Genomic DNA, 22,708 nt, shown 5'->3' on the forward strand with positions numbered 1-22,708 from the left:
CCAGAGTCACAGTTCTTCTTAGCAGGATGCGATTAATGACCCTGCAAACTTGCATCAACACGATTCCAACGGTCGACTTTCCCACTCCAAACTGGTTCCCGACTGATCGGTAGCTGTCTGGAGTTGCCAGCTTCCAGATTGCAATAGCCACTCACTTCTCCACTGGCAGGGCAGCTCTCAATCTCGTGTCCTTATGCCGCAGGGTGAGGGCAAGCTCCTCACACAGTCCCATGAAAGTGGCTTTTCTCATCCAAAAGTTCTGCAGCCACTGCTCGTCATCCCAGACTTCCATGACGATATGATCCCACCACTCAGTGCTTGTTTCCAGAGCCGAAAAGTGGCGTTCCATGGTGCTGAGCATGTCCATGAAGGCCACAAGCAATTTTGTGTCATATGCATTACGCGACTCGCTGTCATCATCGGACTCCTCACTGTCACTTTGGATCTTAAGGAATAGCTCAACTGCCAAAAATGATGTGCTGGCGAGACTCGTCAGCATACTCTTCAGCAGTTCGGGCTCCATTTCCCACAGAAATCGCGCTGCACAGAAACCGTTAAAAGAGGCAAGATGGCACTAAACATGGACGGAAAAACAGAGATTGCTGGGATGTGAAGCGATGCATCACGGAGCATTGGGACAGGAAGCAGAATGACCCGCACCCTCCGCCCCCTTCCCATAACCCACGGCACCAGAATGGGAAGAGGTGCTCTGTGGGATAGCTGCCCACAATGCACCACTTCCAACACCGCTGCAAATGCTGCAATTGTGGTCACACTGCAGCGCTTTCCCTACACAACTGTACGAAGACAGCTTTAACTCCCAATGCTGCACACCTGCAAGTGTAGCCAAACCCTCAGGAAGGAGATTGATATCACTGAATTCTGAACAGGTATGACAAAATATAGTCTCTGCTAACTTTCAGGAAATGGTTTGTAATGAATAGCGCTCCTCTATAAATATATAGACTGGTAAGTCTTTCTCCTAGCCCTCACTTATGGAATGCGAGGACAGAAATTATCTGCTGTGTGTTTCAGTGAAGTGTCTGAAATCTAGTTATAGAATAAATAGGAAATTAAAGAATTAAGAGTTATCTTAAATTTGAGTAAGGAAATATGTGTGTTGTAAAGAAAGTCCCTGACTAGCAAGAAGAAGGAAGGCCTTGAAAGTAATGAGTCATAAGGCCAGAAGGAATGAAGTAGAGAAAATGTCTGGTTAAAAAAATAACTAAATAATGGGAAATTTCTAAGAAGGGCTCTGACCAATAGGGGTGACTGTAGATGGTTTTAAATAAGACTTAGGCTTTGTCTACACTGCACTTTCGTTGGTAAAACTTTTGCCATTCGGGGTGTGGAAAAAACAGGTCCCTGAATGACAAAAGTTTTATAGACAAAAAACACTGATGTGGACTGTGCTTTGTTGGATCTTGCTCTCTCCCTCCGCCAAAGAGCAGCTACATTGGCGCACCTGTTAGCGGGAGGGCTGTGTCACTAAAAGGTGTGTAGTGTTGACATAGCCAGAGTATCTTCGAAAGAACCAACATGGCCCTTTCTACCCCCCTTATCAATGTTGCCTAAAAAATTAGCACCTATGTGAAGCCAGGTGCAGTGGAAAAACTGGTCAGCAGAAAGGAGGGGAAAAGATAGGGAGGAATGGCCTTGAAGAGAAAGGTGGTTTTAATCCGGACAAGATTTATAACTGGAATTAAGGGTGAACTGTCTCAAAAAATTTTTTCACTTGTATCGATAATTCGCAGTGACATCACTTGTTTGATAAAAGGCATAAAAAAAGTAAACTTTTAAAGGGTTCACTGAGAATACCTGCATGACCAAGTTGGAGCTGACCAATATGTGTCTAAGCATCCCTGGGTTTAGTCCGTCTCTAAGAATCTTGATCAAATGCTTATAACTGTTTTGTTATTGTTTGGATGTAGTAAATTGCTTATTAGTTAGGCATGTTTAGCGCAATTGTATAAATACCATTTGGCCTCTGGATTTAATAAAAGAATTTATGGTTAAATTAGTGTCGTAGTAAGACACTAAGTATACATCATAATTCCAACACTAGTTCATTACTTTTCCACTTTTCTCTTGGATATAAGGGCAGAACCTGTCAGCCAGAATTACCAATTAATTTCTGTTCAGCAGTGGAGTATTTTCCTTGAAGCAGCATTAATCTCCCATACAGTAATCGAGGGAAGACTGCTAACTCCCATTTGTGGGTGATAAGTAAAACGCTTTCCCTAGCATAGGCGGGTAAGTGATAATTTTCTGAAACTTTTATTTTTAATAGACGGTATTCCATGCCTTTGCTGTTGGAAAGAACCTTCCACCTGTGCATTACAAGGGTAACGCCCTTGCTGTCCTCCGCACAGCTCCAGCGCCTCTGCTGATGCTCCCCCAGGGCCAGGAAGCAGCAGCGGATTGAAATTAACGAGCGTCCGGTGCCTTTGGCGCCTGAAGCCGCCACTGCTGTCAGTCGCGCTCCGCGGGCGCCGGAAGCCCGGCGAGCGGGCAACTTTGACGCGCTCGCCCCGCATTGCTATGGGCGAAATGCCGGCAGGACGGGAAAGCCCGGCACACGCTTGTGCTCCCGCCGGCCGGCGAGGATAACACCTCCCCGCGCAGGGGCGGGGCGGGGCGGGGCTGAGCTGGGCGAGCAGCAGGCACCGGGTGCGCGCAGGCTCCTCCGAGGGGTGGATCTCGCTGCAGAGCCCCGCCATCGGCCGCGCGCACCCGGGAACGTTTGTGTGCAGCCCCCGAGCGCCACGCGCGCGATGGAGGGGGAGGGGGAGCCCCCTGCGCCTCTTCGAGGTGGGCGCGCAAGGCCTGGGCGCTCGCGCCGCCCTCCTCCTCCTAACTCAAACGCGACCGTACAGCCCAGCGCAGCCGCTATGCGCATGCGCAATATAGCCTCGCTCCTTCCCCGGCAAATCCGGTCTCGTTCAACTTCCGGTTCAAAGGACCCAGGCGCTGGCGGAAAGCGGCCGGGCGGGCTGGAGAGTCCGGCGTGAAGCGGCGGCCGGGCCCGGGCCATGGAGCGGTGAGCGCGGCAGCCGAGCGGGGCCCGGGGTGAGGGAGGGCCTGGCTCGAAGGGAGCCAAGGCCCCAATCGGGGCCCCCAGTCTTCTCGCCCCGCTGTCACGGTGGCTTCGCTTCTCCCGCCTCCCCTGAGGCGTTACAGCCCCCGAGAGCCGGCGAGCGCGGCCCTCCCCTCTCGCCTGCTGGCTCGGCGCCGCCTTCGGAGCCCTCTGCGTCGGGGGAGCAGTGCGGGGGAGGTGTCCATGGAAACGCCGCGGGAACCGGCTCTCCCCCCCGCGCAGACTTCCCCGAGAGGCTCTGGAGCGACGGCAGGCGGTGGGGGACAGATCAGTTACACAGACCCCGGGGGGTCCCGGGAACAGATTATAAAGCCAGAAAAGGCTGTTGTGCTCTCTGGTCTGACCTCCTGCGTAACCTGCGCCGGGCCACGGGACTTCTCCCAAATAAATCTTGCTGCCTCAAGTCCAGTTGCTCAGGTTGAACTAGAGTAATTTTGTGGGGGAAAATATCCGTCTCCACCGTAACCCCTGGTAAATTGTTGTAATGGTCAGTTAGTGCACACGCTTTTAACACGGGGGATGTTTTTAGTCTGAACTGGTCTAGTTTCAACTTCGAGCCTTTAGATCAGGTGTCTCAAACTCAAATGACCACGAGGGCCCTATGAGGACTAGTACATTGGCCCAAGGGCTGCATTACTGACACCTCGGCCCCGCCCCCACTCCATTCCTTTCATGAGGCCCCGCCCCTTCCCTATCTCTTCCCCAGGGGTGCAGGAGGGATGAGGGGTGCGGCAGGGGCTCACGGCAGGGAGTTGGGGGGTGGGTTGCAGGAGGGATGAGGGGTGTGGCAGGGGCTCAGGGCAGGGAGTTGGTGGGTGCAGGAGGGGTGAAGGTGCAGCAGGGGGTCAGCAGGGGATTGGGGTGCATGAGGGGTGTGGCAAGGGAATCGGCAGTGGGTTGGGGTGCAGGAGGGGTGTGGGGTATGGCAGTGGGTTCAGGGCAGAGGGTGGTGGGGTGCAAGGAAGGGGATTAGGGTGCAGCAGGGGGTTCAGGGCAGAGAGTCGGGTGCAGGGTGTGCAGGCGGCTTGAGGAAGGGGGTTGGGGTGCAGGAGGAGTGCAGGGTGCAGCAAGCAGTTCAGGAAAGAGAGTTGTGTGCAAGAGGGGTGCAGGGTGCAGCAGGTTACTCAGCAGGAGCTCAGGGTACAGCAGGGGGTTGGGGTGTGGCAGGGGGCTCAGGGCAGTGGGTTGGGGTGCAGGAGGGATGTGATGGGGTGCAGGTGTTGCAAGGGGCTCAGGGCAGGGGGGTTGACTGCAGGAGGGGCTTGAGGGGGTAGGCTCTGGCCCAGTGCGAACTGAGGGCAGGGCAGGCTGTGCCTGTGCTGCTCTGGGAAGTGGTTGGAAGGTGGGGGAGCAAGGGTACAGGAGCATGTATTGCTGTTGTTTCAGGCACCGCCCCCCAGCATCTCCCATTGGCCGGAAATGGGGAACCGCAGCCAATGGAAGCTGCTGGGGTCGGTGCCTGAAGTAACATTAACACATGCCCCTGTGCCTCTCTTCCACCACCTTCTTTCCACTTCCCAAAGCAGCTAAGCTCCTGGTAGTTAGTCCAGTTAAGCTAAGGGAGAGCAGCAGCCATGTCACTATAAATTTGTAGTGTAGACCTGCCCTAAGTTGCACTAAACCCTCTTTCTAATACTATTATAGGCAGATGCTAGTCTCTTTCATAGTCAAAATTAGACTGGCTATCCTCAGCAAAACGGAACAAATTTGCCTGAAATTCCAAATCTTGCTGATCTTACAGTATGGCAGTTTTTTTCTGGGTCAGTTTAAGCAAATCTGATGTATTCAAGAACTAGGAAGTTTAAAATAAAAAAAATAGTGAAGTGATCTCACTTCTTGTATGTTTTCCTAGATATCTTAGTTCAAATACGTACAAGAAGTTGACCAGTGTTTTGGGGAGACAAAACACTTTCAGCAGAAATCTTGTGCAGTGCTTAACTCTACATAGGGTCCAAAATATCTCATGTGCATGGGGTTCCTAATCTACGTGGAAAACCGCCAAGGCTACAGAGCCCCAGAAGTCAATTTACATGCACTGGGTAGCATAGAGATTCACTTAGATTAACAGATTTTAAGGTCAGAACAGACTACCATCTAGTCTGCTAGGCTCTGGCCCAGCCGCTCTAGGTAAATGCTGGGAGATGGTGTGGGGGTGACTGTGAGGAGCTCACTACCGCAGAAAATAACTTTGCGGGCTGCATGCGGCCTGCAGGCCGCATGTTTGAGACCCCTGCATTAGATCTTGTTATATGTTTTAATACAGATAAATGCAATGTCATGCATTTAGGACCAAGAATGCAGGTCTGTATTGTGCAAATCAGGGACTCTGAAAGGAGCTACTAGAATAATTTCAGGGCTGGAAAATCTGCCTTACAGTGAGATGCTAAAGAAGTTAAATCTAGTTTATCTAGGAGAAGGTAAAGAGGTGACTTAATCATGGTCTACAGCAGGAGTCTGCAACCTTTCAGAAGTGGTGAACTGAGTATTCATTTATTCACTCTGATTTAAGGTTTTGTGTGCCTGTAATACATTTTAATGTTTTTAGAAGGTCTCTTTATATTAGTCTATAATATATAACTAAACTATTGTGTGTAAATTAAATAATATTTTAAAAATTTTTTTAAAAGCTTCATTTAAAATTAAATTAAAATGCAGAGCCCCCTTCCCTCCCCCCTCCCCCCCCGACCAGTGGCCAGGATCCAGGCAGTGTGAGTGCCACTGAAAATCAGCTTGCATGCCGCAGATTGCCTACCCCTGGTCTACAGATATCTATATAGGGAAGAATAATCTGATGATGGGTCTTAAATCTGTCAGAAGAAGGTACAATGAGATCCAGTGGTTGTAAATCTGAGTTTTTCTAGCTTCAGCTAGAAATAAGATAACTAATCAATAGAACACCGTATCCATGGACATGCTGGATTCTCTATCTCTTGAAGTCTTTACATCAAAACTGGGTATTTTTCTAAAATATATACAGTAGCTCAAATAGAAGTTACTGGATGAGGTTCTTGGGCCTATGTTATACAAGACCTCAGACTAGATGGTAGTCTGTTCTGACCTTAAAATCTGTTAATCTAAGTGAATCTCTATGCTACCCAGTGCATGTAAATTGACTTCTGGGGCTCTGTAGCCTTGGCGGTTTTCCACGTAGATTAGGAACCCCATGCACATGAGATATTTTGGACCCTATGTAGAGTTAAGCACTGCACAAGATTTCTGCTGAAAGTGTTTTGTCTCCCCAAAACACTGGTCAACTTCTTGTACGTATTTGAACTAAGATATCTAGGAAAACATACAAGAAGTGAGATCACTTCACTATTTTTTTTTATTTTAAACTTCCTAGTTCTTGAATACATCAGATTTGCTTAAACTGACCCAGAAAAAAACTGCCATACTGTAAGATCAGCAAGATTTGGAATTTCAGGCAAATTTGTTCCGTTTTGCTGAGGATAGCCAGTCTAATTTTGACTATGAAAGAGACTAGCATCTGCCTATAATAGTATTAGAAAGAGGGTTTAGTGCAACTTAGGGCAGGTCTACACTACAAATTTATAGTGACATGGCTGCTGCTCTCCCTTAGCTTAACTCCTCCACCTCTGTGAGAGGTGGTAGTTATGTTGGTGTGAGAAGCTGCAGGAGGTGGTAGTTACGTTGGTATGAGAAATTGTCCTGCTGACATAGGGCTGTGTACACCAGCCCTTACATTGGTATAACTATGTTGCACAGTGGTGTGAATAATTCGCACAAATAATTTTATAGTTTAGACCAGGTCTTAGTTTCAATTTCTGATTTGTGGGGTTTAAGAAAAATTATATATTCATTTTGAAGAGGAAACAGTCTAAAACAATTAAAGTTACTTAGTATTCCATCTGTAGTGTCTCTAAATATTATATAGAACATTTGCATAAGAAATAGATTTTAAAAATTCTTTGCACAAATGTGCCATGTTAAGGCTTTCTGCACAACTTTCTCAAAGTACTCTGACTAATGGCTTAAACCAGGGGTGGCCAAACCGTGGCTCACAAGCCCTCTGCCGCTTTTTTACAGTTAAAGTGTAGCTCGTGGATCCCCCCCCCCATTTCTCTGCCTACCAGACTGTGGAACAGAGCTTGGGGCTTTTGTCCTGCAGTGGGGTGGTGGGGCTGGGTGCTTGCCAGAGATGACTAGTGTCTGCTGAGAGTGGGGCAGTGGCAGATTAGCCACTGGGCCAATGGGGCCAGTGTCCAGGGGTGCCCTTGTGCCCCAGCCCACTCCGCCTACCTGTGTGGTACTCCTGCTGGGCAGTGGGATCAGGGCCCAGGGGAGCTTGCCCTGCTCTGTCCACCTGCCTGGTGCTCCTGTTGAGGCACGGGGGCTTCCCCTGTTCCCCAGCAGGAGTGCTGGATGGGGCAAGCCCCCGCTCCCTAAACCCATTTCTCGGGGGGGGAGAGGCAGGGGGACTGCAGGTGGAAGGGGTGGGGAAGGGCCCCCACATGCTCTGGCCCAGGGCCCCACAAAAGCTTAATCAGCATCTGAAGTGGAAGGGCACAATTTAAAGGTTCAGCCCCCCCCTGCAGCTCCAGTCATGTCTCCCCCGCCCATGCCCTCCTGTTATCCTCATTGGCCCCTCCTTGCAGCTCCCAGGTGTTAGCTCTGCATAGAGAGGGAGTAGCAAGTTGCTGGGAACTGCAGGGTGGGGCTGCTGCTTTAGCTCTATAGAGAGGTGCCCCTGCAGCTCCTAGCTGTTTGCTGCTGCCTCTCCTCATGGCCTCAGCTTCCAGCTTGCCAGCTCTAGCAGCTGCTGTTCAGGGAGTGGGTACAGCGTTGGCACCATGTGACTGAGCAGGGACAGCAGACCCTTTCACAAATCTGGGGGAGCATGTGACCCCCATGTGCCCCCCCATTTCCTCTGGCTTCTGCCCAGTGGGGAAGAGGGGTCTTAGGGTTCAGCCCCATGGGGTGCACCTTCCAGGGCTCGGGACTTCAGCAGGAGTGGGGCTGAAGCCCCAAGCCCCGCATTCACCTTCCAGAGCTCAATCTCCGAGACCTCCATCCCCATATGGCAGAAGTCCCAAACCCCACCACGGGGCTGAAACCTTGTGCCACAACAGTCACCTTCCATGGGGCTGAAGCCGCAAACCCTGAGAAGCACCTCCCATAGGGCTAAAGCCCTGAGATCCCCTTCCCTGCAGGGCTGAAGCCCTGACCCCCAGCAGGTGTGCCTTGGCTTTCAGACTTCTGAAGATTGTCATATGCAGCTTGGACAGTCAATAAGTTTGACCACCCTGGCTTAAACACTGCAGACTCAACAGCGTTATGAGAATCAAGTGCTCCACAAGAACTTTTTAAATAAAGGCTGTTGCTGGATAGATATCAGTATTTGGAGTTCCATTTTAAAGTTTTTATTTTTTGATTTTTTTTCTTTTTAATTGAATTTTTGAGTTAGTGCCATAAAGTTACTGGCTACAGTTCTCATTGTTTTGGGAAATGTAATCTGAATGTGTTTACTTATAGCAACTATTTTCCTATTTTGTAGGAATGAATTTGGAGAGATGTCATCCACACAAGATGTAGACGTGACCAGACCTGCTCGGAAACAGAGCGCTAAAAAAAGAGTTTCTAGTATCCTTTTTCTGTCAAGGTTTTTTTCTGCCTGTTTTAAAGGGTATAAAAATTGTGATCGCTGAATGCAGCAGTTAACTTTTCGTGGGTTTGAGTATAGTAAATGAAGACTTCCCAAAAATGGAATTCTTGTCAGGTGAAGAGTACTGTAAAATGTATTCCTTTAATTTCATGCACATTTGAAGTCACAAATTTCATTGAAGTATATGTTAAAAATCTAATTTCTGAGAACTTTATACCTACTGTTTTAAAAGTAACTTCTATAACTGAAAGAGTTTACTTTTCTACTCTTTCAGTTAATTTGCTTGTGCACTCAACAGCAATTTGTTTCACTGTTTCCCCTATGTAGTCCTTCAGTTTTACCTCATGCTCGCAGTAGGATTTCATAGAGGAAGAGGAGGGATATTTTAAAAAATGTGATTTTATAAGCACAAAGATTGGGTGGGTGGGTGGCTTGGGGTGTGTGAAGCTCCTGGAACATCTTGACTCCATATTTTATTTTTAATTTGACTTGGTTCTCAGTTAAGTCTCCCTTCAAGAACTCAGTGAAACTAGAAAATCCAGGTTAGTTTGATTTGGAAAATGAATATTATTGTGTATTTAGCAGCATACTACACCACCTTGCCTGTTTAGCAGAACTTTTCCAAGTGATTCTTTAGGACTAAACTAAAAGACAGTTGTATATTTATTGAAAGACAGTTTTGCAGTAATTTGTGTTTTGTCTTGTAGAGTTCCCCTAGCTCCTCCATTACATTTGTTTTAAACTTCAAAATATGTTTTATCATCTAGGCTATTTTCATACTATGCTTAGATCAGGGATTGAATAATTAATTTATCCATGACAGGTGGGAAGCTTCTGCAAGAGTGTATATGGGCATAAGTTATCAATTTCTGCAGAATTGAATGGTTTACTTTCAAAAATAGTTTTTATGGTTGAGAGAACAATTTTCTATGTGTGAATTAATGCAGTAATATTTTCCTAAAACTGAGAGCAAGGGAGTCTGTTGCTGGTAGCTGTCCTAAGCAACTACAGAATAAAACTAACAAGACGCTGGTCCTGTTCAGAATTCTGAAGAACAGCAGGGAATCTAGTAGGGAAATTGACAGGAATCATGCGAGTTTCATGCTGCTTGGCAAATCTAGAAGCAATCACACACTGGAGTTATGTATTGAGTAAGAGGAACCACAAAACAAATTGAGGAAAAGGTAGAGGAGAAGAGAATTCTTCTCCCCCACCCTCTCCAAAGCAACTAGCAGGCTTATGTGGCTAGAGAGCAGATGTAGAAAGCTTTTCTTTCTTCTTTCTGTGAGGGGTGGAATTTCAGATTAAGCAGATACATCAGCCTTTGGCTAGAATGTAATACTACTAATACCCTCCTCAATCCCAGCACCTGTGGGTCTGGAATACTTCCCAGAGGGTTTCTTCTAGACTCCTCACTGTGAGTCTCCCTCCATCCACACACTCATCTTCAGTATCTACCTAAAGTTGTTAGGTTTAACCTTAGTCCTCTAGCTATTAAGTCTGTGGCAAATATTTCAAGTTTATCTAACAGGGACTGTCTCTTAGCCCTGTTAAATTTAGTGGACTAGATGTACATTCCTTTTGGTATCTTAAGGATTTCTAAAGATGCTATTAGCAGCAATGGTTCATGTATATTATTAATCACTCACAATAGTTTTGTAATGGACCTGAGATGGAGCTTAGGGCATTCTTTCTTAACGTGTCCACCAGTTCTTGCATCCCTGGATGACAGTCTTGGTAATGGAGTATCAAGAGGCCAGATAGTTCCCCGAACTCCAGGGTCATTGCTTCGCCAGTCCGGTAAGTCGTTTGGGATTTTTTATTTGCGTGCGCCCCACCCTCTTCCTTCTCCACTTCCATGAATAGTAAATTGTAGTTTGTGATAACATTAAATGTTTTGTTTTCTATATTTTTATTTCTCACTATTCTATTTTACCTCAAAGACTTTATTCTGTAATTGTCTTAAAGTTTGTTAAGGCTGAGACAATGTTTCTTTCTGTGTAGCAACAGGCATACTGACAAAGCCCATATGATAATAGTAAAGATAATGTTACCTAAACTTTGAGAGAGAAACAGTTAAGCTCTTTCCTTAGTTAACTGAATGTAGGACTTCATAAGTACATTTACAATCTCAGTTACTGATTTTTTTTTTTTTTTTTGGCAACAGAGCTCCATAGCTTTAAACTTTCTTTTTAGAAAAATATTGTTTTGCTTTTCAGTTACTTCACAAACACGATGTTCCACAAAGCAGCTAGATATATCTACCATCCTGGGAACAGGAGGGAAATCGCCTCAATTTACACATACTCCTGGATTCTTTGGCCATCTGTCTATGGTATGAAGATTATAGGGCATGTTGCTCTCCCTTCTTCGCTCATATGAACCTTATGACAAGGTTTTATTTCATTGCTTAATATTTTCAGATTCCTATTAATTGTACATTTTGAATATTAGAAAATGGTAATGTTGCTTGCTTATTAATATGTTTTTGCTCATGTTTTGTATCAAGCTGCGTTAGGATAACTAGTATTTAATTAAACACAAAAAATATAAAGTTTATTTTTTTAAACAAAACAACCCTAAATGTTTTGGATATATAAACTTCTCATCAAAACATGTTTCATATTTACAACTAAACTGTTAAAGGAACGGAGGGATTGTTTGTAGTCAGGGAATTAAACTGATTATGTAAGGTCAGCCTGGGAAAGCTTTCAATATGCACAACTGAAAGTGATTGAAGCATAAGTTCCCACTCACCAAAGTCTCTTAAAAATGAGACAACAGTCTTCTAAATTATTTAGGCTGACCGTCAAACTTAAAACCAGTAGGTCTTATCCCTCCCTCTGCATTTGGCTAGAAGGCAAAAAGGCTAAGAGAGAAGAGAAGCAGTAGGAATAATGTGGGAATGGAATTTGAAAAACAGGTTGGAGAACAGCAAGGACCTATGTTCACATTTCAGGAGGTGCTTAATATACTGCCATGAAGATGATGATGTCTGATTCCCTGTCTTCACTGGTTCAGTGAGAGTATCCTTCAGGGTCAGGGAAAAGACCTAATGGCAAATCAGTGGGACCTAGTGTGTAGTGTTGGTGATGGTAGTCATGGTGATGATTATTAGGATGCTTGTCATTGTGAGGTGGTGATAGCTCCAGTCTCTGTCACTCTCAGCCGGCTTGCTGCTATGCTCATCTGGGTAAGTTACCACATGGTCCCCCAGAAATAACCAAAAAGAGTGATCGTCATGTCCCTTCAAATGTAAGTATTTTCCTTAGTCCTTGTTTGTACTGGGGCTGTCAAGCTATTAAAAAAAAAGATAATCATGATTAATTGCGCTCTTAAACAATAATAGAATACACCATTCATTTAAATATTTTTGGATGTTTTCTACATTTTCAAATATATTGATTTCAATTACAACACAGAATACAAAGTATGTAGTGCTCACTTTATTACAAATATTGGCACTGTAAAAAAACAAAAGAAATTGTATTTTTCAGTTCACCTAGTACAAGTACTGTACTCCAATCTCTTTGTCATTAAAGTTGAACTTACAGATGTAGCATTATGTACAAAAAAAACTGCATTCAAAAACAAAACAATGTAAAACTTTAGAGCCTACTTCTTGTTCAGGCAATCACTCAAACAAGTTTGTTTACATTTGCAGGAGATAATGCCGCTTTTTGTTTACAATGTCACCTGAAAGTTAGAACAGGTGTTCACATGGCACTATTGTAGCCAGCATCACAAAATATTATTAAAATACTATTTTTGTTTAACATTTTTACAATACAAATATTTGTAATAAAAATAATATAAAGTGAGCAATCTGCACTTTGTATACTGTGTTGTAACTTAAATCAGTATATTTGAAAATGTAGAAAAACATCCACAAATATTTAATACGTTTCAATTGGTATTTTATTTAAATGTGATTAAAGTTGCAATTGTGATTAATTTTTTAATTGTGATTATTTTGAGTTAATTGCATGAATTAATCCGCACCTCTGGTTTGTACCCTGTCTCATTTTGTTGCTGTTCCTAAAACATACCTTTTATCATAACCTCACCTGAAGCCTTGAAAAGTCCTAATGAACAATTTTAATTCAAACTGGTTTATGTCAATTTTTGGCTCTGCTCTGCGCGCGCGCGCGCTCTCTCTCTCTCTCTCTCTCTCTCTCTCTCTCTCTCTCTCTCTCTCTCTCTCTCTCTCTCTCAACGTGCTTGTAGGTTAAAATTATTCTGCTGTTTTCACCCATTTCGGACAATTTAAAACTTCAGTCCAAGTTACGGTTTGACATAATACAGTTTAGGGAGAGAGGAGGATATGTAGTTTAAGAGTGAGTGAAATTTTTCATCCTTCCCATTACATTAGAAAATCATATACATCCAGACTTGTACCTTTTTAAAGGCAAATCTGTCGTATCTAAAAGCTGAGTCATTTTTAATGTCTAGACGTACTTTGCTTGTATCCATAAGAAATAATCATAGAATGAAGAAGCTTGAAAGCTCCTGACAGTTTAAAATTGCCTTTATTTTTCCCTATGTTGTTCTGTGTTTGTGTTTTAGTTGGATGACAGCAATTGGACAGCTGCACTCACACCTCAGCATACAGGAATGTACACAAACCTAGACTTGTCCAATGTGACAGAAGATGTCACCATGAGTGCTGTTCTCTTGCGTGAGGATGATCCCGGAGAAGCTGGTGAGATGACTTTGAGCTTTCACAACAAAATAAAATGAAACAATTATTATTTTGTGCAATTCTTAGATGTATGTTCCACTTCCTTATTGTAATGTTTTTCCAGAATGTCCTTTCCTGACTCTTCTCCTCACCCCCACCCCCTTCTACTTGCTGTCTGGAGACGATACTTTGTGAGTTAATCATTGAGAGAAAAGAGACTTCTTTAGAACATGGAGTCACAAATAGTCTGTCAGTCCTAGAGATGTAAGGTGTAGAACAGCTGCATCTTATGGAGCTAGGCACTTTTGGTGTATTTTTAAAGCTCTCTCATACAACCAGCTCTATAGCAAAAGATGTGGTATAATTGCTGTGTCCTTACGTAATTCACTTTCTTAGTTGCAGTGGTAAGTTTTCATGACATTCTGCAGCGTGTGCATAGTTCATGTAAGTGTCTGCATTTTATTTTCATCATGACTGTGCCAAAGAAGAGCTGCCAATGAGATTTTATTGAAATTGAAATTATTTAGGCTGGCCTTCAAACTTAAAACGCGTACTATTGAAAAATAGTACTTTGTATAGTTCTTGAAAATGTCGAATATAAATTTATCTGTTATCAGGAGAATTTCTGTGTGTTCAGTTTTCAAAGTATGGCATGCTATCATGACTCTTTTTTTTCTTTAATGTGTTCTAGCTACTATGAGTATGTATTCAGATTTTCTGCATTCGTTTTTGAAGCACACTTCAACTACCATTTTTGAACTTGTAGAAGAGTATGAGAATACTTGTAATAACCAGGTAAATTATTGTAAAAATTTCACATTGTATTTCCTTTCATAAGAGGTTGTGTTGCTGAAACTAGGGATGTTTTTCCTTTCCGACCAGAACTGCTAGTTAAATTTTACATTTGGAAGGAGTTGGGCATTTTGTTTATTTACAAGTAATGTACAAAATCCTGCTCCTCTGAGCACGAGAACCAAAAACAAAAGGAGCAGTTTCTTAGCTTGCAACCCCAGGCCTTTTTAGCCAACACCAGACCTAAAAGCGCTCTGTAGCTTTTCCCAGGGTTATAGAGTAGTCATAGATTCATAAGACTAGAAGGGTCCTCAAGAGGTCTTTTAATCCACTCAAACATTATCTAGACCATACCTGACAGGTGCTTGTCTAACCTCTTAAAAACCTCCGTTGATGGAAATTCCACGGCCTGTCTAAGCAATTTATTTAATTGCGTAACCACCCTGACAGGAAGTTTTTCCTAATATCGAGCCTAAACCTCCCTTGCTGCAGTTTAAGCCAATTGCTTTTTGTCCTATCCCTGGGGTTAATGAGAACAATTTTTCTCCCTGTTCCTTGCTAACAACCTTTTATGGATTTGAAAACTGTTAACATATCCCCCTTGAGTCTTCTCTAGACTAAACAAACCCAGTTATTTCAATCTTTCATCATAGGTCATTTTCTGGACCTTTAATCATTTTTGTTGCTTTTCTCTGGACTTTCTCCAATGTGTCCACATCCTTCCTGAAATGTAGTGCCCAGAACTGGACACACTACTCCAGTTGAGGCCTAATCACTGTGGAGTAGAACAAAATAATTAGTTCTTGTGTCTTGCTTACAACACTCCTGCTGATACATCCCAGAATGTTTGCTCTCATTTTTTGGCAAGTGTTACACTGTTGACTCTCATTTAGCTTGTGATCCACTATCACCCCCAGATCCCTTTCTGCAGTACTCCTTCCTAGGCAGTCATTTCCCATTTTGCATGTGTGCAACTGATTGTTCCTTCTTAAATGGAGTACTTTGCATTTGTCCTTATTGAATTTCATCCTATTTACTTCAGGCCATTTCTCCAATTTATCCAGATCATTTTGAATTTTAATCTTATCCTCCAGAGTACTTGTAACACCCCTTCTTCCCCCTGGTTTGGTATCGTCCTCAAACTTGATAAGTATACTTTATAAGTGTACTCTCTAGGCCATTATTTAAATAATTGATGAAAATATTGAGCACTACCGGACACAGCACTGATCCCTGTGGGATTCCATTCAATATGACCTTCCAACTTGTCTGTGAATCACTCATAACTACTCTCTCTGGGAATGGTTTTCCAACCAGTTATTTATCTACCTTGTAGTAGCTGCATCTAGGTTTTGTTTCCCTGTGTCACAGTGCTCATGGCTAATACTTGGCTTCTTTTCTTTTTTTGCCTTTGCGCCTCTGTTCTTGTCTGTTCTCACTTTCTGTGTTCTCTCATACACCCCCACACACCTGTTCACAACACCCAGTGGAATGCCCCCACTATCCACCTGGTGCTAGTTTCTGGGCTAATTCTATTAGGCCTTATTTTAGGTATGCCCCCGGAAGTGTTTCTCAGAGCTATTTTAAGTGAAGGGTGCATTAACACATTGGTTTGAATGAGGTTTTAACTCAAAAAAAAAAAAAAACCAAAAAAAAACCAAACCGGGTTTCACCCCCAACTCCACCCACTCTCCTCCTCACTTGGTGATGGGGTCATCACCCACAGTTCGGGAGCCACTGATACAGCTGTTAAAATGATTTCTACCTCTAGAGGCTGGATAGTTCAGTCACTGCAAAACAATTGTCTACAAGACATTAGTCTGACCTCGGCCATATCGTGAAAGGGAATTTGTAAGACTTCTTTCCTGGCATTGATTACACCATTACCGTTACTAACCCTAATGAAATCCAAGCTCATCCACTGTTTCTGCCACCCAGACTTCTTGCTCGAGGTCCAAAGTCCTGTTTTTGGATGGATGCTCTTGCCCCCATCACTGTCTCCATTAAGACTGGTTAGGTGGTTCAGTGTTGGAGCCTCGATTCCCTAGCCTTTTAAAAACATCTGGTTTAATAACTTTGTTTGAGCCAGCATCAGTCACCGATGTGCTTGATTTATGGATCCTATTACACACACTAGCCAGACTCCAGTTACTGTTTGTGTAATTTCCCATATCTGACCAAAAACTGTGAGGCTAATCCTTACTCCTCCATGAAACTTTATCCCCATCACCTTGCTGTACTCCTATTTCCTGAACAACGAGAGGCTTTCACGAGACACTTCCAACAGTCTGTCTTGCCCGGTGTTAATTTTATAGCAACTTTCTGTGTTTGTGTGTCTAGTTTTAAAACATTACCAGCATTAAACTGAACTGTTTCCTTTAATTTTTGTGTCATTGTCAGTTTCTCTTCTTTTAGAAACCAAATTTATCACTGTTTCTAGTCGCTCACTAAAATCATGAACCAGATTAGAATCCCCTCTTTCACAGAGCTGTGATTACAGGACACATGGCAATCAGCTTCTGTCTTCCTCGCTAGTGGTTGTTTCCTCTTAGCTAGCATGCATTGCTGCAAGGAAAGATTCAAGTTCTGTGGCAAATTTCACTTGCTCTGCAAATCCAAGTCCAGCTGAGCATCTAACTGGTCCATCACCAATTTGTCCTGGAGGGCCTCATTGGTATCTTGGTATGCCAAGAACACAAGTCTCTGCTGGTCCTCTTCTAGGTCAGGTGGGGTTTCTTCTTTCCCTGTCCTAGCTCTTATCTGTGCCCTGGCCAGCGCAGCTTGATGGCTAACGCCAAACTGCATGTCAAGGACTTGTACCAGTTCTGGATAACTATTTTCTGGGTTAAGTTCTGCATAATCAAAGTTTGAGCACTCAAATTGGCAGCTAGTACTTCTCTTTTCTTTCCCTCTTCCCAGCTATTACTTTGATGTATAATGTTGAAGTGAACCACATAAGCCTCACATGGAGTCATTCCCTCAAAGGTAATGAGTTTTTGCATCACTGGAGCTGGGACAGCTGGACCTCTCCTCTCTGGGCCTCTGATTTACAAATTGGGTAGGAAAGTGTTGTGAATGTCCAGTTTTACCCAAGTCCTTTGGCTGGCTCAATTCCTCATCCAGACAGCTGCCTTCCACTGTCATCTGACGCACTTTGTTTTCCTTCTGGAGCTGAATTTTCCAAGTGGGCTAAAGCTTACTTGGTCTCCATGATTTCATGGAAAGACTTCTGATCTGTGGCAGTCAGGTTGCTGGTCACCACTATGATCTGTTTTGCCATTCCAGCCTGGAGCTTTGCAGCTGGGCTTCACAACCTGTCTGGACACTGAAGTTCTTGCTCCAACAGAGATTTGACCGTCACCTGCAGGTCAACCCTCAGCCCTTTCTGAGAATTCTCCAGATCCTGCTTTATTTCCTTTTGTGAAGCCTCCAGGTCTTGTTTTAAATTCCTTTATCCATCTTTATTCAAGCATCACCATAATTTGCTCCATCTTGGTTCAACAGGAAGACAAGCTTACAATTTCTTTTTGGAAACTGGTAGAGCCCTGTGTAGATAGAAAATTTGTATCTACGGATATAAATTGGTATCCGTGAAGCTGCAGGGCTCTACCAGGACCTGCAGCGGTGAAAGCAGCAGCATGTTAGGACGCTGTTCCTGAGAGCCAGCACCCTGCACTGGCAGCTCCTCTGGCGTTGCTGTACTGCCCCAGCCCCACCCACTGGGGTGGGCACCAGCCCCACCAGCATCTGTCCCTGGTCGTGCTAGTGTGTGCGAGCGGCTCGTAGGCCCCCAGACACAAGTCCCTTCCATGCAGCGCCTGCTTCTCCTGTCTGGTGGTGTACGTGCTGCTCGCATGCACTAGCATGACCAGGGACAGCTGCCAGTGGGCAGAGCTGGGGGCGATGCAGCCATGCCGGAGTTGGTAACAGCATGGGGCACTAGCTCCTGGGAGCGGTGACCTGACATGCTGCTGCTTTCACCAGTGCATTCCCAGTAGAGCCCTGCAACATGAGACCCAAAAGTGCTCTTTAGCTTTTCCCAGGGTCACACTATGCTCACGGGTTAGATCTTGGCTTCCTTGCCTTTTTTTTGCCTCTGTTCTCGTCTGCACGTACAAACACATTTCTAGGCAGATTCTATTAGGTCTTGTTTTACATGTGGCCCCATAAGTGTTTCATGCAGCTCGTAACAAGGACTTAGTACGTTTCATTTCAGTTAATGAGTCATGGTGCTTAGAACTGACTATTTGCAATTGTTCAGGCAGTTGAGGATAGGCTTAGGCCATGCGTACACTTCATCTTATACTGACCTAAGATATGTTTCTCAAGGATGTGATTAAGCTACTCCCTGAGTGATATAAGTTACACTGACCTTATCGCCAGTGTGGACAGCACTGTGTCAGTGGGAGAGCTTCTTCTGATTATAGCTACCACTGCTCATGGCAGGAGGGTGCTCTCCTGTTGGCTTAGATCATCTGCATCAGTAGTGCTACAGCAGCACAGCTGCAAGCTCTGTACTGTAGCTATAACATTAGTGCTTCTGCTCCTAACTAATGAAATGAAAGGGGCTTGCTTATTTTAAGATCTATCTTAGCTAACAGACAGTACTCAGGGTAATGCAAAAATTGCTTGACACACAATAGAAAACGGATAACGTACTGTATATCATTATTTACATCAGGTGAATATACTGGGGAAAATAGTTTACCGAGCGACTCCTGGACAGCAGAAATTTTCAAAGACTGCTAGTGTTTTGTGGCTTCTCAAGCAAGAGATGGTAACCTGGAGACTACTGTCCTCACTTTACAGGTAGTTTTTTTTTTTTAAAGTATGTTGGTTTTACTTTTGCAATGAGTTAGTCACTTAGATATACAGACGACCAGATTTATATTCTGCAAGGAAAAATAGTTAAGCAGCTTTGCTTAGTGTAAACATACTGCATAAATGTTCATAAGAGTCACAATTGACTTGTCATTGCATAGGTAATAAACATGAATGCTAGATCTATCAGTGCCCTGGTCTACACTGGGGGGGAAGGGAGGAATCGATCTAAGATACGCAACTTCAGCTACGAGAATAGTGTAGCTGAAGTCGACGTATCTTAGATCGACTTACCTCGTGTCCTCACGGAGCAGGATCGACTACCGCTGCTCCCCCGTCAACTCTGCTTCTGCCTCTTGGCAGTGGTGGTGTTCCGGAGTCGACAGCACAGTGATCGGGGATCGACTTATCACGTCTACACTAGACACGATAAATTGATCTCCGATAGATTGATCACTACCCACCGATCTGGCGGGTAGTGAAGACCTGCCCAGTGAGTGTCGTCGTCTTTTCATTTGTAGTTGTAGGGAAGACTTAGGGTATGTCTACATTACGGGATTATTCTGATTTTACATAAATCATTTTTGTAAAACAGATTGTATAAAGTCGAGTGCACGCAGCCACACTAAGCACATTAATTTGGCAGTGTGGTCCTGTACCGAGGCTAGCATCGATTTCTGGAGCGTTGCACTGTGGGTAGCTATCTCGTAGCTATCCCATAGTTCCCGCAGTCTCCCCCACCCATTGGAATTCTGGGTTGAGATCCCAATGCAAAAACAGTGTCGCGGGTGATTCTGGGTAAATGTCGTCACTCAGTCCTTCCTCTGTGAAAGCAACGGCAGACAATCATTTCGCGCCCTTTTTCCCTGGATTGCCCTGGCAGACGCCATAGCATGGCAACCATGGAGCCCGTTTTGCCTTGTCACTGTCACTTATGTGTACTGGATGCTGCTGACAGATGCGGTACTGCAGTGCTACACAGCAGCATTCATTTGCCTTTGCATGGTAGCAAAGACGGTTACCATCCCTATTGCACCATCTGCCATTGTAAATTGGCGATGAGATGACAGTTATCAGTCGTTTTGTACCGTCTGCTGCTGTCATGGGTGCTCCTGGCTGGCCTCGCTGAGGTCGGCCAGGGGCGCATGGACTAAAATGGGAGTGACTTCCCGGGTCATTCCCTTCTTTATGTTTTGTCTAAAAATAGTCAGTCCTGCCTAGAATATGGGGCAAGTGTACTAGAGAACTAGAGAGCACAGCTGCTCTATGTCAGAGCCCCAGAGATCCCGCAGAAATGATGAGCTGCATGCCATTCTAGGAGGTGCTCCTGCAACAACCCCACCCGTTGCTTCCCTCCTCCCCGAACCCTCTTGGGCTACCGTTGCAGTGTCCCCCCATTTGTGTGATGAAGTAATAAATAATGCAGGAATAAGAAACACTGGCTTTTTAGTGAGATAAAATGAGGAGGAGGAAGCCTCCAGCTGCTATGATAGTCCAGGCAGTACAGAATCTTTTCTTTAGACATGAAAGGAGGGGGCTAATAGAGCTTAGCCTCCAGTTGCTATGATGAGGACGGTTACCAGCCGTTCTGTACCATCTGCCGGGAATGACCGGGAGTCATTCCCATTTTTACCCAGGCGCCCTCAGCTGACCTCACCGAGGCCAGCCAGGAGCATTCACAGCCTGATGATGACGATGGATAGCAGTCATATTGTACTGTCTGCCACCGGGAAGGGGATGCTGGTGTTCAGCGCTGCAGCACCCCATCTACCAGCAGCATGCAGTAGACATAGGGCAACATGGAAAAAAGGCGAGAAATGTTTTTTTTTTCCCTTTTCTTTCTGGGGGTGGGGGCGAAGGGTGTAAATTGATGACATATACCCTGAAACACCCGGGAAAATGTTTTTGACCCTTCAGGCATTGGGAGCTCAGCCAAGAATGCAATTGCTTTTTGAACACTGCGGGGACTGTGGGATAGCTGGAGTCCTCAGTACCCCCTCCCTCCCTCCATGAGCGTCCATTTGATTCTTTGGCTTTCCGTTACACTTGTCACATAGCACTGTGCTGTGGACTCTATCATAGCCTGGAAATTTTTTCAAATGCTTTGGCATTTCGTCTTCTGTAACGGAGCTCTGATAGAACAGATTTGTCTCTCCGTACAGCGATCAGATCCAGTATTTCCCGTACGGTCCGTGCTGGAGCTCTTTTTGGATTTGGGACTGCATCGCCACTCGTGCTTATCAGAGCTCCACGCTGGGCAAACAGGAAATTAAATTCAAAAGTTCGCGGGGCTTTTCCTGTCTACTTGGCCAGTGCATCCGAGTTCAGATTGCTTTCCAGAGGGATCACAATGGTGCACTGTGGGATACCACCCGGAGGCCAATACCATCGATTTGCAGCCACGCTAACCCTAATCCGACATGGCAATACCAATTTCAGTGCTACTCCCCTCGTCGGGGAGGAGTACAGAAATCGGTTTAAAGAGCCCTTTATATCGATATAAAGGGCTTCATTGTGTGGACGGGTGCAGGGTTAAATCAGTTTAACGCTGCTAAATTCGGTTTAAACGCATAATGTAGACCAGGCCTTACAGTGGGAAACACATAACTTTAACTTTTTTCATATTAACCATTAATAAAATTTTGTACTTTTGTCTCTAGAGATAGAATACAGTCTGCCCTGGAAGATGAAACAATGTTTGAAATTACGGTAAGCTTTGTGCTATAGAGAGCCTTTTTATTTTGTTTTAGGACAACTTTTAAATCTAAATACGCTTGTCTTCATTGTTTGCAACCCAAGTATTGCACCATTCAAAACTTGAAAGTAAAACTGACTGTAAACAAAAATTAAATTGATTTGATTTTCATTGTCTAAGATCAAAGACCTGACTGCATAAATTATGAAAAATTAATCAGATTAAATGTTCATTTCTTAATATTAATAACATGGGAATTGGTTTAAAATATGATTAAATTGTATCTCTATAACCACTCCATATAAAGTTGGAAAGTTTGTTCTAAGTGGTTATCTGTCCATTTCTTATAAGCTCCACTGGCACAGATATTGGTGTTCGTATTGGATAGTGAAGAGTTGAGAATTACTTGAAGATGGAACAAATTTGAATGATCTAGGAGGCCTAGGGATGTTTAGCGTCTTGTCATCCTGATTTCTCTTATGAATGCAGACTGAAGAGTTTTGAAAAGCTTTCTTGGTCTATTTCTCTCTTTGCTCTTTTTAATACAAAGCAGTGTTTGCAGCCTGTGCTGGTAGAGTATATTTAGGAAGGTTAAAGAGGAAGAGGGGTAACTTTTCTTGTAAAATGCGAACTACAGATAGTCTTTGTCATAAGATATCTCCAACTAGTACTGCTTTAGTTGAGGAGGAGAAGCCTGTCAATATTTCTAAATTTAACTCTACCAAAAATCAACCCCCTTTGCCCTGCTCCACACTCCCGCCCCGCCCCCCCCCCCCCAAAAAAAATCCTCCAGGTTTTAGCAAGAGCCTCTTTCTCCTATTTTTGGTGAGGGTTTAATGAGAGTTAGATGTGTCTGGCAAAGGGAGAATATTGTGTTGTGTTGACCAATTTTTCATTTTGTAATTTATAGCAAGGGCACTTAGAATCTTGAGTTAGTGCCCATTTTTATTTTCATATAAATCTAAAATAAATACTTGAATAACCTGACTGGGATCCAAA

The 22,708-nt window shown here is 44.2% G+C and overlaps 1 protein-coding gene across 2 annotated transcripts in view; it reads left to right on the forward strand.

The window, feature by feature from the left end:
• The first annotated feature begins 2,936 nt into the window (after positions 1–2,936).
• NUP107 (nucleoporin 107) overlaps positions 2,937–22,708 on the forward strand; it is a 46,001-nt gene continuing 26,229 nt past the window's right edge. The window contains exons 1-8 of one of the 2 annotated variants that reach the window (XM_050923421.1): positions 2,937–3,040; positions 8,613–8,698; positions 10,431–10,520; positions 10,940–11,055; positions 13,287–13,422; positions 14,093–14,196; positions 18,875–19,002; positions 21,675–21,723. In XM_050923421.1, the coding sequence (XP_050779378.1) occupies positions 3,033–3,040; positions 8,613–8,698; positions 10,431–10,520; positions 10,940–11,055; positions 13,287–13,422; positions 14,093–14,196; positions 18,875–19,002; positions 21,675–21,723 (717 nt within the window). In that variant the 5' untranslated portion in view covers positions 2,937–3,032. Of the gene's footprint in view, positions 3,041–8,612; positions 8,699–10,430; positions 10,521–10,939; positions 11,056–11,679; positions 11,976–13,286; positions 13,423–14,092; positions 14,197–18,874; positions 19,003–21,674; positions 21,724–22,708 lie in introns of those variants that run through there. The other variant, XM_050923429.1, reaches the window with a different exon arrangement.

Source organism: Gopherus flavomarginatus, chromosome 1, assembly GCF_025201925.1.
Source record: "Gopherus flavomarginatus isolate rGopFla2 chromosome 1, rGopFla2.mat.asm, whole genome shotgun sequence".
In the NCBI taxonomy this organism is placed as follows: domain Eukaryota; kingdom Metazoa; phylum Chordata; order Testudines; family Testudinidae; genus Gopherus; species Gopherus flavomarginatus.